Below are 18,366 nucleotides of genomic sequence, written 5' to 3' on the forward strand. Positions count from 1 at the left end.
TGCAGCGGTCACTTGCCAAACTGGAAAGCAGCTCTGACACTAGCAGCTTCGCACTGGGGACTCCATCTCCTCTCTGTTGGAATGGCTCTTCTTATACCCCAGAAGATCCAGACTTACAACATCCTACTGAGTCTCCAGAGTGGATGCCTAGAGCGCTCACAACTGCTCCCCTCACGCAGCACCTGAGACTTTGACCTTCTGTGCAGTCTCACACTCCATATATACAACATCTGCAGTGAAAAAAGGACTGTGTGCCTATACTGAGTCTACGGAGAGGGGCAGCATACAAATCTAATAAATAAATACCCCCCCCCCCCCCAAAATGGCCAAGCGGAAAGTGGACTTTGAAAACAGATGCTTTCAAAAGAGGTGGGAGGCAGAGTACCTGTTTGCTGACATTGATGGTAAGGCCATGTGCCTCGTTTGCGGAGCTCATGTGGCTGTACTGAAGAAATATAACATGAGGCGGCACTACGAGACGAAACACGAGGACAAGTACAAACACATGGACATTCAGCAGAAGCTAAAGAAGGTGGAAGAGTTTAAAAACAGTCTGAAGATAAAGCAGCTTATATCCAGAAAAGCAAAATCCCAAAGTGAGGCTGCTCTGAAAGCTAGTTTTATAGTGACGGAAGAGATAGCTAAGTCAGGCCGGCCATTTACAGAGGGGGAGTTTTTGAAGAGCTGTATGATTAAAGTATGCGAAGTCTTGTGTCCAGATCAAAAGCAAGCGTTTTTAAACGTAAGCCTAAGCAGAAATACTGTGGCTGATCAGATATGTGAGCTTGCCACTGATTTACAAGTACAGCTATTTGAAAAAGGAAAAGATTTCATCGCATATTCCCTTGCTGTGGATGTGAGCACTGACATCACTGGCATGGCACAGCTGACAATCTTCATCCGTGGAGTGGACTCAAATTTGTGCGTTACAGAGGAACTTTTGGATATGAGACCAATGCGTGGCACTACCACAGGGAAAGACATATTTGAAGCAGTGTCTAAATGTGTAAATGACATGAAATTGCCCTGGGACAAACTTACGGGGCTGACAACAGATGGAGCACCTTCGATATGCGGGGAAGAAAGTGGATTAGTGGGAAGGATGCGAGAGAAGATGAAGAGCGAGAATTGCGTAAGTGAGCTGATAGCATATCACAGCATCATGCACCAGGAAACACTATGTGGCAAAGCCCTGAAGATGGAACATGTAATGAACACCGTAACACAGATAGTTAACTTTATAAGAGCCAAGGGTTTAAATCACTGTCAGTTTAAGTTTTTCCTAGACGAAATATATTCTGAACTTGGCGATCTGCCCTATCGTGCGGAGATGCGGTGGATAAGCCATGAAAAAGTGCTCAGTAGATTTTTTGAGTTGCGTGAGGACATCTGTCAGTTCATGGAAAATAAGGGGAAAGACTCCACGGTCTTGCAGGACGAAGAGTGGCTGTGTGAGTTAGCTTTTCTGTGCGACGTCACCAAGCATCTCACTGCGCTCAACCTTCAGCTTCAGAGACGGCACCAAGTGATCACAGACATGTATGATGCCGTGAATGCCTTTCAGATTAAGCTGCATTTGTGGGGCATTCAGATGCAGCGAGGAAACTTGAGCCACTTTCCCTGCTGCCAAACAATCATAAGCCAAGTCTCCAATGCTGTGTTCTCACATGCTTATTTTGGTGACAAACTCAACACGCTTCACATGGAGTTTACCCGTCGCTTTGTTAAATTTGAAGGACAGAAACTCAATTTTGAACTGTTCAGTAATCCATTTGCGATTGCCGTGGAGAGAGCACCTGCACATATCCAGATGGAGCTGATTGAACTCCAATGTAGCAGCACCCTCAAGGCAAAGTATGATTCTGTAGGGCCTGTGCGATTCAGCAGGTTCATCCCTGAAACGATGCCCAAACTCCGCCTACAAGCTGCTCGAATGCTCTGCATGTTCGGTAGCACATACGTGTGTGAGCACGTTTTCTCTGTGATAAAGGTGAACAAAAGTGTACACAGAAGTCTTCTCACTGATGCACACCTCCACTCTATCCTGAGAGTTTCCACAGCTCAGAACCTATCCTCAAACATAGATGAACTTGTAAGCAAAAAAACATGCCAAATATTTGGCTCGGACCAAACAGCGTGAGAAAGAACTAAATATCGTATGATTTTTTTTTTTTTTGGTTGCAGATTTATTTGAAATACTTGAATCGAATGTTGATTCTGTTTGGCCCATAACTTAGACCCAATGCTCTCCTGAATTAATATGAAACATGCAACTGGCCCTTTGAGGACAACTGTATTGGTGACATGGCCCTCAGTGAAATTGAGTTTGACAACTCTGCTCGAAGGCATGTGTCCACCTACCCAGTACACGCATGCATGCACGCCAATCCGAAGTCCTTCAACAGACTGTTTGTATTTGCCATGATCAGTCCTACAATCTTAAGCCTTCTATGAAACACTTCAGGTACAAGGGCAAAACAGGGTCTCTTATGTTCAATTCCCTTACATAGCTGCATGGTCTGCCCAAATATTTGGAGCAATCTCTACTTTTTCTATTTGCTGAATTCTCTACTTGCCCATATCATGTCAGTTCTTGAATATACTTTGTGTGGATTGGAGAAAAAGGTATACTGCTTTTCTTTTGGATGTAGTGTTCTCCACATGTCTATTATGTTTAACTCTTCAGTCCTGTCAAAAAATGTTTTTCGTAATATACTGTAGTTCTTTTTATTTGTTTCCTTTTATCATTAATATGGTCTTTTTAATGTCTATTACAGTATTCCATTGTGATCACCTACTTTGCATCTCTTTATACTGTCTTTATTATTTTTCGATGGGTTTTCCTATAAAATTCTTTTTGGTTTTTATTTGGGGCATAAATATTTACCAAGAGAATTATAACATTACTTATTTTAATTTCTAACATAAACCATCTTCCTTTGGGATCTGTATACAGTATATTTTGCTTTTTATTTCTTTTCTGGAATATATTGCTGCTCGTCTTTTCTTTTTATCTGCTAATGATGTATATAGTTCAACCAATTTTTGATGGACTAAATATTTTCATAGTTTCTTGCAAACATGATACCAGCTTTTTGTTTAACCAGTTTGGTAAATATTTTTCTCCTTTTCACTGTACTATTTAGTCCTTTCACATTTATTAATATCAGCTTGATTTCTTTCTGCATTTTCCTACCTTCTTATAAAGATCTAGTTTTGACTTGTTTTGTTGGCTCTCTGTGCTTTGGTTCTAATTTCTCTCTGTTTGGGGGGTTCTTTAGTACCTTTGGATCTATTGTTCCTTTCCTCTTCTTCCAGTTTATGGCTCTCCTCTTGGTTTACTAATTCCAATTCTTGAGTTTTCTTTTTGGCCAAGTCTCAGGCTGTTTTAGTTTTAGCTTTTATTTGGAGTGCCTGTCTTTCATTTTCAATGTGAGCGCTGCCCAATCCATCTGGGTCCATGGTGTCTTCTCTCAGTGGCACAGTTCTCCGTTTCTCTGTTAACTCCTTCTTCCTCCGATCTAGTCTCTTTCCACCTGCCTGATTTTGGTGACTTTTAGTGTTTTTCGGCTCTTACTTTCACTTGCCTCCTTAAGTCCGTTTTGAGCTTCTTATTTTGCCAATGCAATCTCGTTCTCGTTCTCTAAATAACTATCATCACAGAAAATCAGGTATTTTCTCGGTTAGGTATCAGATGTAGCTTGCTTTAATGAATTCGCTTCCTGTTCTTTTGTGGCATGTTCCAGCTTCAGGCCCCCCATGTTTGCAGCATGATCGAGCATTTTAGTGTTAGGTTAGAGTGGATGCCTTTCACCTTGGCGGACAGTTGTTCTCTGCCTCAGCGTTGCTCGGGATGCCCATCTTTTTCTGCTAAGTCCTCCAAACTTTTCGCGCCCCCCAAAAGTCCCCAAACGTTTAAACTATTTGGATTTGAAAGACAGAGATCGTCTTTCTCCTATCTCACTCAGCTCTGCCACCGGAGGTTCCCAAGGTATGTAGGCTTTATATCCCAGAATTTCCCAGCCAGTAGGGGAATAATATCCTGCTGCAAAGAATGATATTGTTGTTGTTAGTTGTGAAGTTGTGTCCGACCCATTGCGACCCCATGGACAATGTTCCTGTAGGCCTCCCTGTTGTCTACCATCCCCCAGATTCCATTTAAGTTCACCCCTACTGCTTCAGTGACTCCATCCAGCCACCTCATTCACTGTCATCTCCTTCTTCTTTTGCCCTCAATCTTTCCCAACATTAGGCTGTTCTCCAGTGAGCCTCTGTGATGATGTTAAACCTGTTTATTAGTAAATATCAATAAAAGGACCCCATGACACGATTCTCCCTTACTATCAGTTCTGATAACTTTTACCAAAAGAAAAATAAATTGTTTCTAATGTGATTTATTAAAAGATACTAAGGTAAAAGAAATGATGATTATACTGCCAGTTGTGGACATTATCTTTTTCTATCATCCTTTGTTCCTGGGAGCATTCATCCAATTGATAGATTGTAACAGAATTCTGCAATCTGTACAATGATCTGAGTTTTTACAGCTGGATAGGATTGAGTTCTGTTGGTAGAGAATTAAGCAAACCTTTTCTGCGTTTCCTCCTCAAAATGTTTAGGTTAGTATTGCCAACAACACTGATCTCTACACCATGCACGATTATTAGGCAAGTTGCATTTTGGAGGATTAATTTATTATTAAACAACTACAATACTCTCTGTCAATCTGAAATGTTAATAAAGCTCAAACCTGAATATTAAAGTAAAAGTGAGGTTTTGGCTTTCTCGGGATAATATCTATGTGTGCCCAATTATTGGGCAACTATTAGTATGTAGAATTATTGGGCAATTAAATGAAAAAGGCCTATCTCATTTATTGGCATCTGTTAGAATAATAAACATCTCAAAATCTACAAATAATTGTTCAGTGGTGGTCAGCCTTCCTTACCTTGGTCATGTTTCTGAGCACTGAATGCTTAGTCCAGTGATGGCGAAACTATGCAATGGCCAACTGATTTTTGGCTCGCACAGAGGCTCTGGAAGGGGATTTTTGACTTCCAGAGAGCCTTCAGGGGGATGGGGGGGGGGGGAGAGGGCATTTTTAGCTTCCCCCAGCTCCAGTGAAGCCTTTGGAGCCTGGGGAGAATGAAACACGAGCCTACTGGGCCCAACAGAAGTTGGGCAATAGGCCATTTCCTGCCCACAGAGGGCCTCTGGGGGGCAGAGGAAGCAATTTTTGTCCTCCCCAGGCATTGGGTTATGGGTGTGGGCACTTGTGCATGTGGGATAACACGTCCACACTTTTTCAGCACTCGAGGAAAAAAAGGTTCGCCATCACTAGCTTAGTGCTTCTAGGCACTCCAGGTAGATTGCACTTCTGGAATATAACAGCGCTAGAGGATAATGGGATTCTGGTAACAAGACCTTTTACAATTTTTGACTTTTCAGTCAGTTTAAATCTCTTTTTTTGACACATTTTATCTCAGGAAAAGAAGCTGCACACCTTGATAGAGGGTATTGATTTTCCTCCCTCATTACACAACTACACATTACCTGATATGCTTATACAGTGGAACCTCAAGATACGAACTTAATTGGTTCCAGGGAAAGGTTCGTAACACGAAAGGTTCGTAAGACGAAACATTGTTTCCCATAGGAAACAATGTAAAGTCAATTAATCCGTGCAACAAAAAAAAAACAACCGCAAAAAAACGCTGCCGCCCGGCTGTCACCTTTAAAAACAGCCGGGCGGCTTCCCTCTCTCTCTCTCTCTCCTTCCTCCCTCCTCCTCCTCTTCCTCCTCCTCCCGTATTCCACCTCCCTCCCAGCCCGCTAGGCAGGCCAGTGGTCCCCGTCACGGCGGCCCGATTGAGGGGCCGGCGGTCTCCGCCAGGGAGAGCTTCCTGGCTTTCGTTCTTGTTGGATTCGCGCGTTTTCATGCCCAGGAAGCTCTCCGAAGTGAGGAGAACCGCCGCTGTCGCCGCTCGGCCCGCGCCTCCTCGCCCGCCGCCCCGCCCGCCTGCCCAGGATGCAGACCTGCTGCCTCGCCCTGCGCCTGCTGCCGGCCCGATCCTGCGTCTATTGCTTCTGGGCTGGTTCCATTCTGTTCCCTACCGGCCTGATTGAGGGGCCGGCGGGAGGAAAGCGAATGCCTCTCTTCGTTGCGCTGCCTGGCTGGCAGCGGAAGATGTAAACGAGCCCACGGGGGCCGGTCTCCGTGGCCGACAGGGAACGGAGCCTTCCATGGCGGCTGCCTGCTGGGCTGGTAAGAGGGGGAGCCGAGCCCAGCCCCGTGAGCTCGGTTACATCTTCCGCTGCCAGCCAGGCCATGCTGGTGGAAGCGCAACAAAGAAAGGCATTCGCTTTCCTCCCGCACGCAGCCATCTGACCGTGGGCTCCTTCCCGATCTCGGAGAGCTTCCTGGCTTTCGTCCTTGTTGCATTCGCGAGCTTTCATGCCCAGGAAGCTCTCCGAGATCGGGAAGCCGCCCACGATCAGTCGGCTGCGGGCGGGAGGAAAGCGAATGCCACGGGGCTGGGCTCGGTTCCCCCCCTTACCAGCCCAGCAGGCAGACGCCACGGAAGGCTCCATTCTGTTCCCTGCCGGCCACGGAGACCGGCCCCGTGGGCTCGTTTACATCTTCCGCTGCCAGCCAGGCAGTGCAACGAAGAGAGGCATTCGCTTTCCTCCTGCCGGCCCCTCAATCGGGCTGGCAGGGAACAGAATGGAGCCTTCCGCGGGGAGAATCAGGAGGCTCCTTTGGCGGCTGGAGGCTGCCTGGCTTTGTGTTTTTGGCTGGGGGAGGAGACAGTAGGACCTTCCTAACTTCCTCCCCCCCCCCCAGCGAAAACCCCAAAGATTGTTTGCTGCCACACGATTTAGCAGCAAAGTGACGTGGATGGATGGAAAGCTGAAACAGCCCGGTTTCAGCTTTCCATCCCTTCACGTCACTTCGCCGCTAAATCGTGTGGCAGCAAACAATCTTTGGGGTTTTCGCTGGGGGGGGAGGAAGTTAGGAAGGTCCTACCTCTCCCCCCAGCGAAAACCCCAAAGATTGTTTGCTGCCATACGATTTAGCAGCAAAGTGACGTGGATGGATGGAAAGCTGAAACAGCCCGGTTTCAGCTTTCCATCCCTTCACGTCACTTCGCCGCTAAATCGTGTGGCAGCAAACAATCTTTGGGGTTTTCGCTGGGGGGGGGGAGGAAGTTAGGAAGGTCCTACTTCTCCCCCCAGCGAAAACCCCAAAGATTGTTTGCTGCCATACGATTTAGCAGCAAAGTGACGTGGATGGATGGAAAGCTGAAACAGCCCGGTTTCAGCTTTCCATCCCTTCACGTCACTTCGCCGCTAAATCGTGTGGCAGCAAACAATCTTTGGGGTTTTCGCTGGGGGGGGGGGGAGGAAGTTAGGAAGGTCCTACTTCTCCCCCCAGCGAAAACCCCAAAGATTGTTTGCTGCCATACGATTTAGCAGCAAAGTGACGTGGATGGATGGAAAGCTGAAACAGCCCGGTTTCAGCTTTCCATCCCTTCACGTCACTTCGCCGCTAAATCGTGTGGCAGCAAACAATCTTTGGGGTTTTCGCTGGGGGGGGGAGGAAGTTAGGAAGGTCCTACTTCTCCCCCCAGCGAAAACCCCAAAGATTGTTTGCTGCCATACGATTTAGCAGCAAAGTGACGTGGATGGATGGAAAGCTGAAACAGCCCGGTTTCAGCTTTCCATCCCTTCACGTCACTTCGCCGCTAAATCGTGTGGCAGCAAACAATCTTTGGGGTTTTCGCTGGGGGGGGGGAGGAAGTTAGGAAGGTCCTACTTCTCCCCCCAGCGAAAACCCCAAAGATTGTTTGCTGCCATACGATTTAGCGGCGAAGTGACGTGGATAGATGGAAAGCTGAAACAGGCGAAAGGCGAGGAAGCCTATTGTAGCAGCTGCCACAGCGGAGACATTTGGGGTTTTGGCTGGGGAGGGAGGGGAAGGCAGGAGGTCCGGCCCTTCATTTGCCCTCCCAGCAAAAGGCAAAGCCGCGCAGCTCCGCATCGCCGAAGGAGGCTTAACCCCACCACTCTGTCCCACCCCTCGGCCGTATCCGGCATAACTTCCTCCTGCCTATCCCCGCTCTTCTGCCGGCCACGGCCGAGGGGTGGGACAGAGGGGTGGGGTTAAGCCTCCTTCGGCGATGCGGAGCTGTGCGGCTTTGTCTTTTGCTGGGAGGGCAAATGAAGGGCCGGACCTCCTGCCTTCCCCTCCCCCCCCCCAGCCAAAACCCCAAATGTCTCCGCTGTGGCAGCTGCTACAATAGGCTTCCTCGCCTTTCGCCCGTGCCTGGCGGGAGCTGAAGAGTGCTTTGCCCAGTGCAAAGTTGACAGCAAGCAGCTCCGCAGTCCCGAAAGGAGGCTTAACCCCCACCCCTCTGTCCCACCCCTCGCCCGTGGCCGGCAGAAGAGCGGGGATAGGCAGGAGGAAGTTATGCCGGATACGGGCGAGGGGTGGGACAGAGGGGCGGGGTTAAGCCTCCTTTGGGGACTGCGGAGCTGCTTGCTGTCAACTTTGCACTGGGCAAAGCACTCTTCACCTCCCGCCAGGCACGGGCGAGGGCGTGGAAGCTTATTGTAGCTCGCCCATGGCCGGCAGAAGATCGCTCTTGCCTGGCTTCCCCGCGAGGCATCAGGTCAGCATTCTGGGCGGGCGGGCGGCGGACGAGGAGGGGGAAAGCCTCCTGCAGCAGCTGCCACAGCCGCCGGCTTCCCCGCCGCCCGCCCCACAGAATGCTGACCTGATGCCTCGCGCGGAAGCCGGGCAAGAGCGATCTTCTGCCGGCCATGGGCGAGCGGCAGGGAGTCGGGGCTGCTGGCAAGCGCCCCAGCCTGGCTGTGACCTTTTAAAACAGCCGGGGGGCTTCCCAGGAGCCTCCGGAAGCCAAACGCCAAACCCGAACTTCCGCGTTCGGCGTTGGGAGGCTCCTGAGAAGCCGCCCGGCTGTTTTAAAAGGTGACCGCCGGGCTGGGGGGCTTCCCAGCACCCCCCCGAACCCCGAACCTGGAAGTTCGGCAAAAGTTCGGGATTCGGGAGGTTGCTGGGAAGCCCCCCAGCCCGGCGGTCACCTTTTAAAACAGCCCGGGGGCTTCCCAGGAGCCTCCCAATGCCGAACCCGGAAGTTCGGGTTTGGCGTTCGTAACTTGAAAAAAGTTCGTAAGAAGAGGCAAAATTTTTCTGAACCCCGGGTTCGTATCACGAATTGTTCGTAAGACGAGGGGTTCGTATCTTGAGGTACCACTGTACCTATTAATCTTTTCAGTTTACAGTATACAACTTGGAGGTGGAAAATAGACATAAAAATGGCATGGTCAAAATACTTGTCTAATACTTGTGCACACAGTGTAGTAATAAAAATAAATGTTCCCAGCTCTCTGTTATCCCTTTCAATCTTTCCTTTTCTTGCTAGCTCCTGCCGATATGTTTTTATTAAAGATTTTTATTAAAGGCTCTTTAAGATATTCAAACTCTTAAAATTTATTTTCTTTCAAAAAAAAGAACAACTATCCTATTACAGCTAGAGTGATTTGTTTGCTGTCATCCGATTGCCCTCTCCTATTTAGAGTACAGATTACTTCCTCAGCTCTTCTCCATCCTGGTTGGAGCCAGCATTCAGGATGGGTTGTTCTCGTCCAATCAGATAGAGGAAGTCTCAATGCCTATTCTATTTAGAATACAGATTATTCTATTGTTCTGTTTAAGAGCAAAGGTTAAAACTAGCATCACACACTCACCTGTACCTTGGCATGATCTGCCTGTATGTTAACTTGTTACTAGTTGGCTATCTTTGGGGGTAAGTCAATCATTGTAATTGTGTACCCAAGAAGTTTGCTATAAGAATAAACACAGCTGTACAAGCAGGAGGCTTCTCAGCTGAGAGAGAACTTCTTAGCTTGGAAAAGCTTTGCTCAGAAATCATGTCTCCATGTCCATGATTACCACATCTGACCCCCGTCACAAGGACCTCTTAAGAAGCCTCTACCCTGCTCATCATCATCTGGAATAGACCCCAAGGTGCAGCTTTGTCCTCTAAGGCAGTGTTTCCCAACCTTGGCAACTTGAAGATATTTGGACTTCAACTCCCACAATTCCCCTCTGGGAGTTGAAGTCCAGATAACTTCAAGTTGCCAAGATTGGGAAACACTGCTCTAAGGACCCCTCTTCGTGGTGAGTATGGGTTGCAATCTATCTCATGCCCAGAAAAAGCATGTTCAAGAACTCAAGTATTTAGTACAGAAATTCGGTGGGTCCGTTTCTGATAGTCAATTTAGGATTCTGGTAAATGAGATAGGAAAATAATGTCCTTGGTATCCTGAATGTGGATCTTTGAAGATCATGAATTGGGAAAGGATAGGTAAGACATTTCATTGTGAACCTCGTGCAGAAGTACTTATGTTCAAAGTATGTTCGAAGCTACTATGAGAAATCATATTCTTACTTCAGAAGACGAAGACTACCATTCAAATGCTTCTTAGACCTGCTCAATATGTAGTCTGGGATAGTGGATACCATTGGAAAGGCATTCCCTGCCAATTTTTGCCACGTTAACACCAAAAGTAGTGTTTTCGACTTGTGTTGGCTCAAGCAATATTATCCAGCTTATACAGTATGTTGCAATTTGTTTCATAGTACTCTTTCACTACAGTTGGTTACTTTGTATTTGGGCAAAAATACCATTCATTTTTTCAACATTTTAGTAATACTGTACACTAGGAGTAATTCCCATTCCTTGGTACCTGCTTGTTCTTATCTGGAATACCATCTCACAACTTTTCACAATTGAAGACAAATTGATCTCTATCCAATTGCTTTGATTATTGTTTTCCGAGACTGGAAAGGAACTTAATCATAAAATAATAATAATGGTGGGATCTGTATTGATAATACATTGGGAATAATTGGGCAGCATTTGCAGATTCTAAGAATAGTCATATATCTTTTATCTCCTGGAAATAGCAAAGCTTAAGAGAGTGCATCAGTGCCTTAGAATGAAGTTCCGGCATAAACTAATGGCAAATCTAGAAAAAATGGTATCAGGTTTTTACAAATGAAATGACAATAAATTGATTAGTGATTTTTTAAAGCTATTGCATAATATCTATAAAGAGAAATAAATCTGGTTTCACCACCTGCCCAATAGAAAGTCATGCCTCTTCACCGATGTGTAAAGTCCCCCACCCCAAGAGGTGCAAGTGAATGAATGGTGGTAAGGCTACCTAACCAGCAACACTGATCATTTTTAAGAAGATGGGAATTCTTCCTGAAAGCCAATAGGTACAATTTCTGACGTTTACAACCCATGTCAGTTGCAAACAACTGCTATTCAAAATTATGGAAAAGGAAGAATAGTTTTATTTAATATTTCCCCCTTAATTATTGGAAGAGTTATCAGTTTTGAAAAGTAACCAAGTTATGTAAGCATTAATACAGTTTGAAGGAATAGCACCAGTGTGCATGAACATGAATCGTTTGTCTTAGTGGGTAGTTTTTAGTTTGTCACAAAGGCTATGTAATGTTCCCTGAAAACTCCACAATTAGCTCTGTTCTCAAAATAATCCAAATGGAAACTTCCCAATAAGGATATGGCACTGAATGCCAGGATGCAGCTGTCAAATGTTAATAGTTCCCAAACAAGAACACGATCCTGGTACCCTGGAAAGTGCCTTAAACTTATGAGACACCGTGGAAAGCAGGGCAGATGTCAAAGGTAAATGGAGAAACTGCCAACAGAGCCAACTTAGAGTATTATTTCAGTGCTTGGTGGAAATTTGCATTGTAACATTAAAAGCCACAGAGTAATGTGCACTGCTCAAAAAAATAAGGGGAACACTTAAACAAGACAATATAACTACAAGTAAATCAAACTTCTGTGAAATCAAACTGCCCACTTAGGAAACAACACTGACAATCAATTTCACATGCTATTCTGCATATTCAACTTTGTACAGAACAAAGTATTCAATGAGAATATTTCATTCATTCAGATCTAGGATGTGTTATTTGAGTGTTCCCTTTATTTTTTTGAGCAGTGTATTTCAAATGGACAGATTCATCCATGATAGTTCCAATCTAAAGTAATAGTCATCATGCTTGTATAATTATGGTATATGTTATGAATAATTACTAGTAAGTGTGCTTGAATACTAACTTGAAGAAATGCTTTTCTTACATAGAAAATATAGTATATCTAAAGATGGGAAATACAATTTGTCTGAAAGCAAAACAGATCAGACAAGGAGTTTTGCCTAGTTACTTTTTTATAGCAAATATCTAATAGCCCAGGAACACATACCAGCACTAAACATTCTGATTATGCAGCTCCAGTTTATAGCATCACTCAAGCTAACATTAACAAACACAGGCTTTCTATCACCATAATGTGCTGGGTGATGACAAACAATGTTTTTGCAAAAATGGTCCTTCAAATGGTGCTTTGCACATTTTTTCCTTGCTAGGATCTACAGTTTCTTAGAATATGAACATAAGTCTAAGATGTCTCAGTGACCATGTTTGTCTTTTTGTAGTTCCTCCCTTAGTCTTGACGAATGTACAAATCGTTTGTTGCCTTTAAGTTCATATTTTATTTTAGAGAACATAGTCATGGGAAAAATTCTATATTAATTATCCACTTCCCAATATCCACACAACTCTTTCATGTATTTATGTAGCTTCCTTTATTTTATTTACAAAGATTGGTTTTTCAAAAATAATTTATTTTCTGTGTATATAGTAAAGATAATAGGGTAAGGAGAGAGAAAATAAGGGACTAAGAAAGGACAGGAAATATTGCAGACATACAATCTGAAACAATTAGAATCAGCAGATCTGTGGATTTTTTTTTTCAAATTCACAGAAATCAAATCAATGACCTCAAAAGAACAGGCACATAACATATAAATATCTTGCAGTGCAATTCCAAGGTTCCTTATATGGCATGTATCCTGTGTCAATGTGACATTACCAATAAATTCATTCTTTGAGCAAGTGTGATCTTTCTCAATTTCTGTTAAAATTGATTTTCTTATCCTGTGGGTCTGCTCCTAATGGTGCTCTAACAATCATTTAAAATCAACTTGGCTAAGAAAAGCTAATAGCAAACGCTAGTGCTTAAGACTCTCTTTGGAAAGTCTCTGTCCATTAATATTTTAAAATGCCAGGAGTCGTCTCAAACAACATATCTGGGACAATGAATTTCAAGACAGTTTTAGATCTATTATCCCACCCTACAGTTAATGCACTCCTCTCAAATATGCAAGGGCCATCATCTTGATCTCTTTTCAATTCTAATTCTGAAGTTTCATTGAGCTTTTACCTTGGCCAGGTTGGTTTCACTATCCTCTGCAGCCTTGAGTGGTGCTGAGGGTATAAAAATATCCCTTTTCAGCAAATGTTTATACTCATCTGGAGATAGCTCTCTAGAATCTGTGCTGCCCTGTAGTATTTTTACTTTAAACTTTTATTAATAATTACAGGTTTGTGTATTTTATTGCTGTGTTCTCTGGACCAAAGGCCATAATAAAAGTTTGACAGAATCCGGATTCTAGATGGTATGTAGGATAATAATGTTGCCAGTTGTCTGGGACTTGGGCTAGCCCCCTTGTTGGTAGGCCTTCCATACCCGTGCTGTGCCGTCCAGTGAAACTGACACATACTGCAGAAAATCAAAGAAGAAAGTAAGTTGGGAGTAGCAGTGGTAACGCTCTCTACAAGGCTCCAAAAACTGGATAAAACATACTGATTGCCCACAGTCCTTATCTCATGAGTTTGCCAACTGTATTGGTCTTCCATCCAATTGTAGGTCAAAGACTGACCCCAGCCTAAATTCCAATTGGGCGTATCTCAAGGACATGGCCATACTGTTGTGAGCCGCCCCGAGTCTATGGAGAGGGGCGGCATACAAATCTAATAAATGATAATAATAATAATAATAATAATAATAATAATAATAATAATAATAATGGCCCTCCTACCTGCTTCATTTCTGGGATGTGGATGAGACCCTTGATAGAATCTTGATGTCCTGTGTAACTTTGCACCAGTTGTCCAGAGTTGGGGTCATAAATCCTGCAAATAGAAAAAGGCAGAGATGCAAACCTGTTCAAGGATAAGCTGTCCTTCTTTGTTTCCGCTTCCCTTATTACCAAGTGCCTCACCCTGTGGGCTACCTGATAGTATCGTGGTCTCCTGCCATAATACATCCATTGATCTGGTCAATGCAAATACAGGTGATCCCTCTAGGGGCTTTTATGTTCCGCACACAACATCCACCATCTTTACTCTAGGTGAACCAGATTAAAAACAAATTCCACCATCAAGGAAGACACTTATTCCCCAACTTCAGTGATATACCTCACTATGCAAATACAATTTTTGAAATTCTGTTGTGACCTTTGATTCTCTAATCATCATCAGGTGGAACTATTTGCATTTAGTCAGAAAATCATGATAGGTCTGTAAGGGCTAAATTGTTTTTTCTACTGTCTACCTATCATTTACATGAACGTTACTTACCCAGAGTTGAATGGTGCCATCTTCCGCACCTGTGACCCATTTGTTTTGTTGCGGGTGCCATGCCAGGGCTAGGACTGTGATTTTGTGCCCACGGAGTTCAGCCAGGAGCTCCAGATCAGCACAATGAAAATTGAAAGCGCAGATAAAAACTCCAGTGCTGGTAGAAAAGGCAAATTCCCTCCTTTCAGGAGCACAGGGGTGTAAGCTATGAATAGCAAGGATAACAGAACCTTAGCAAACTCAGATTATTAGTCTCTGACAGGTGGGCAACTATAGCAACTTTATGACCTATGGACTTCAACTCCCAGAATTCCTGAGTTAGCCATGCAGGGACTTGTACTTCTTATGTGTGCTACTGTCCGTATTGCCATGGAAAATACTTTTTAATCCTCTACTTATGCATCCAATTTAAACTTTAAGAAGATTAAATTTTTCTCTGTAGAAAGCCAGCAACCCACCCACTTTTAGAGAATGGAATATTTGGGAGAACATTAAAAAGGCAGGATAGATGCCATCCCCCTTATTATTTATTCTTGCAATTGAAATATTAAATCAGAAAGAACAATGAAATTAGGGGAACTGAAGTCAAAAAAGAAATCTACAAAACCCAGTCTTTCATAGATGGCCTGGTGTTTTATTTTTTAGAAGATCAGACAGAATCGGCAACACAATTACTTAACAAAATAGAATTATTGGAAAAAGTTGCAGGATTTAAAATCAACAAAGATAAAACAAAAATATTAACTAAAAATTGTACTCAAACTCAGATCAGGGAAATAGTTGAGAAAACAGGTTTATAAGCAACTAAAACCCCCAAATATTTAGGGCTCTGGCTAACAGCTAGACACTCTTCATTAAAGGAGATAGTTACTCCAAATTGTTCCACAAAATGAAGCAAGATTTAGGAAGATGGGGAAGAATGCAGTTATCATTAATCGGGAGAATCGCAGTTATAAAGTCCAACATTTTACCCAGATGGCTTTACTTATTTCAGATGGCATTTACAAAATTAGATAGAAAATTTTTCAGAGAAATAAACACATTACAGTAATATCTAAATTCATATGGGCTGGGAAAAAACAATTTTTTATTTTTTTTTAAAGTTTTTTAAAAATAAAAAAGGCAGGATAGAATATTTCCCCTAAAGGAGAAATGGGGGAAAAAATCTTAAGGGAGGCAGAAAGCAGCCCCAGCCTCAAGCATCAACTGAGGAGGCCAGCTTTTAGAAATGCAGATTTGATCATCCATTCTGAAAGACTGGGTCAGACAGAAACTCCAGATAAACAAAACAATCATGCAAACCAAAGGTTGACAAGATTAGCTCAGACAAACACCTATGATTTGGATTTCCCCTTTTGCCTATAGAGCAGGGTTGTCAAAGGCGGCCATGCCCATCCCTGGTTTAGCAAAGAGGGAAAAAGGGATAACAACGTGACATCTCAAGTTTGACACCTGTGCTATAGGGCCAGCCATGACCCCTAGATGACTCCATAGGAATCAAGAAAGTATGAAAAACCCACCCAATCTCAACTCCTTTTTGTCAGCTGTCCCAGAACTGCATGCTGTGGTTCTGCTCATCAATAAACTTCCTTCCCAAGCAGCCTCCATGTTATTTCTAGCTTCCTTCTCCCAGATGACGTTTCCTTCCAACATCTGAGAGCACATTGGAGCAGTTTCGTTTATCAAATCAATGCAGGAAGGTTTACCCACCTATTCTGGGAACAGGCCACATCCAGGATAGGCCCGTCGTCCCCAGGCAGATTGGAGAAGGCGTTTTGAAAGGAGCGCTTTTGAAGATCCCAGAGGCACAGCCTTCCATCCCATCCCCCACTGAGCTGTAATGAAAAGTGGCCAGGTGAGAACCTGCTCTTAGGGCTCTGCCCCCTTTACACCGATCCCCCTCACTTTCTTTCATACCTTCCTTTCTTGAAGGCTGTCTCTACTCCCACTCTCTCCCTTCTCACCAAATGAAGAGATTGCTGGAAAGAGGGTTATGGGTCCTGCTTTATAGAGCAAGGCTCTCCAACCTTAGCAACTTTAAAACCTGTGGACTTCAACTCCCAGAATTCCTCAGCCAGATTTGCTGGCTGAGGAATTCTGGGAGTTGAAGTCCACAGGTCTTAAAGTTGCTAAGGTTGGAGACCCCTGTTATAGAGTATACAATGCTTGCTTTGTGGGTACAGTATCCTTTATGAAAAGGATAGGGCTGAGCTAGTCCGCCCCCATGAGGTGCACTTCTGCCTAAGCGCTCAAACGTGAACCAAACAGATTAGCAGTCTTATGCAACCAAACAACTACAGGTAGTCCTCGCTTTACAACATTTCACTTAGTGATGGTTCAATGTTACTGAAAAAAAGTAACTTTGACAATTTTTCACACTTCTGACCGTAGCAGCATCTTCATGGTCACATGATGTAAATTCAGATGCTTGGCAACATTATATTTATAAATTTTGGGCTCAATTGTGTTTGCAGGTCAAGGACTACTTGTATTAGCACTGCAGTCTCCTGGATAATGTCATACTGTACACTAAATATATAATGAAAGGCATCTAGTTCAAAGCCATTCTAAGGTAAAAGATTCATCAAGTGGGAGACCAGCAGGAACAATGAAAATCATTTATTTATTTATTTAATTTATTAGATTTATTAGATTTGTATGCCGCCCCTCTCCGTAGACTCGGAGTTGCTAACAACAATAATAAAAACAGCATGTAACAAATCTAATATTTAAAACCACTAAAAAACCCTTATTAAAAATGAAACATACACACAAACATACCATGCATAAATTGTATAGGCCTAGGGGGAAGGAATATCTCAGTTCCCCCATGCCTGATGCCAGAGGTGGGTTTTAAGGAGCTTACGAAAGGCGAGGAGGGTGGGGGCAATTCTGATCTCTGGGGGGAGCTGGTTCCAGAGGGCCGGGGCCGCCATAGAGAAGGCTCTTCCCCTGGGTCCCGCCAAACGACATTGTTTAGTTGACGGGACTCAGAGAAGGCCAACTCTGTGGGACCTAACCGGCCACTGGGATTCGTGCAGCAGAAGGTGGTCCCAGAGATATTCTGGTCCGATGCCATGAAGGGCTTTATAGGTCATAACCAACACTTTGAATTGTGACTGGAGACTGATCGGTAACCAATGCAGACTGCGGAGTGTTGGTGTAACATGGGCATATTTAGGGAAGCCCATGATTACTCTTGCAACTGCATTCTGCACGATCTGAAGTCTCCGAACACTTTTCAAAGGTAGCCCCATGTAGAGAAAGTTACAGGGTGATGAGGGTATGAGCGACTGTCAGCAGTGAGTCCCAGTCCAGATAGGGCCGCAAGTGGTGCACCAGGCAAACCTGGGCAAACGCCCCCCTCGCCAGCTGAAAAATGGTTCTCTAATGTGAGCTGTGGATCGAGGAGGACGCCTCTAGCTTACATAATCTTTCTCCAACCCTCCACTTACCAGATAAGGGGCGTGAATACCATTCTCATTGGTCACCAGTGCAAGTGCTGTAATCATGCCTCTGTGCCCACAAAATACTATTCTGCATATGAGATCTATTTAAAGTAATGACAAGGAAAAACAGTGGATGGAAAAGAGAAAGGAGAGATCACTCCACCATGATGAAACTGAACTGACCCTGCTGTTTTAATGAATATCAATTTGATTTATATTTTATTTTTCCACCCATGGGCCTTTTTAAAAATACAGAAACGTTAGCCTGGCAGTGACAACCTGCAAAATAATTTGCAGGTTGCAAATCATAAACAGAAGGTATACATCAATGAAGAGCAGGGAAGAATTCTCAAAGTCACATGTAAAAGA

General features: G+C 44.1%; 3 protein-coding genes across 12 annotated transcripts in view; 2 read left to right on the top strand and 1 right to left on the bottom strand.

Moving 5' to 3' along the window:
• The window catches only part of RGS14 (regulator of G protein signaling 14), a 93,559-nt gene that overhangs the window by 3,158 nt on the left and 72,035 nt on the right, over positions 1-18,366 (top strand). The window lies entirely within an intron of this gene.
• The window catches only part of LOC139160707 (uncharacterized WD repeat-containing protein alr3466-like), a 40,134-nt gene that overhangs the window by 1,826 nt on the left and 19,942 nt on the right, over positions 1-18,366 (bottom strand). For 2 of the 10 annotated variants that reach the window (XM_070738907.1, XM_070738906.1), the window contains 5 exons: positions 18,004-18,098; positions 16,259-16,383; positions 14,549-14,753; positions 14,203-14,315; positions 14,008-14,101 (listed from right to left, as the gene is read on the bottom strand). In XM_070738907.1, coding sequence (XP_070595008.1) covers positions 14,008-14,101; positions 14,203-14,315; positions 14,549-14,753; positions 16,259-16,383; positions 18,004-18,098 — 632 coding nt within the window. Of the gene's footprint in view, positions 1-12,692; positions 13,689-14,007; positions 14,316-14,548; positions 14,754-16,068; positions 16,202-16,258; positions 16,384-18,003; positions 18,099-18,366 lie in introns of those variants that run through there. The other 8 variants (XM_070738908.1, XR_011557996.1, XR_011557995.1 and 5 more) reach the window with 8 other exon arrangements.
• LOC139160710 (general transcription factor II-I repeat domain-containing protein 2-like) lies at positions 274-4,756 on the top strand. Its single transcript, XM_070738913.1, has one exon. It carries the CDS (start codon positions 323-325, stop codon positions 2,138-2,140), a length of 1,818 nt encoding a protein of 605 aa, XP_070595014.1. The 5' UTR covers positions 274-322; the 3' UTR covers positions 2,141-4,756.

The sequence above is a fragment of the Erythrolamprus reginae genome, chromosome 2 (assembly GCF_031021105.1).
Source record: "Erythrolamprus reginae isolate rEryReg1 chromosome 2, rEryReg1.hap1, whole genome shotgun sequence".
Taxonomy (NCBI): domain Eukaryota; kingdom Metazoa; phylum Chordata; class Lepidosauria; order Squamata; family Dipsadidae; genus Erythrolamprus; species Erythrolamprus reginae.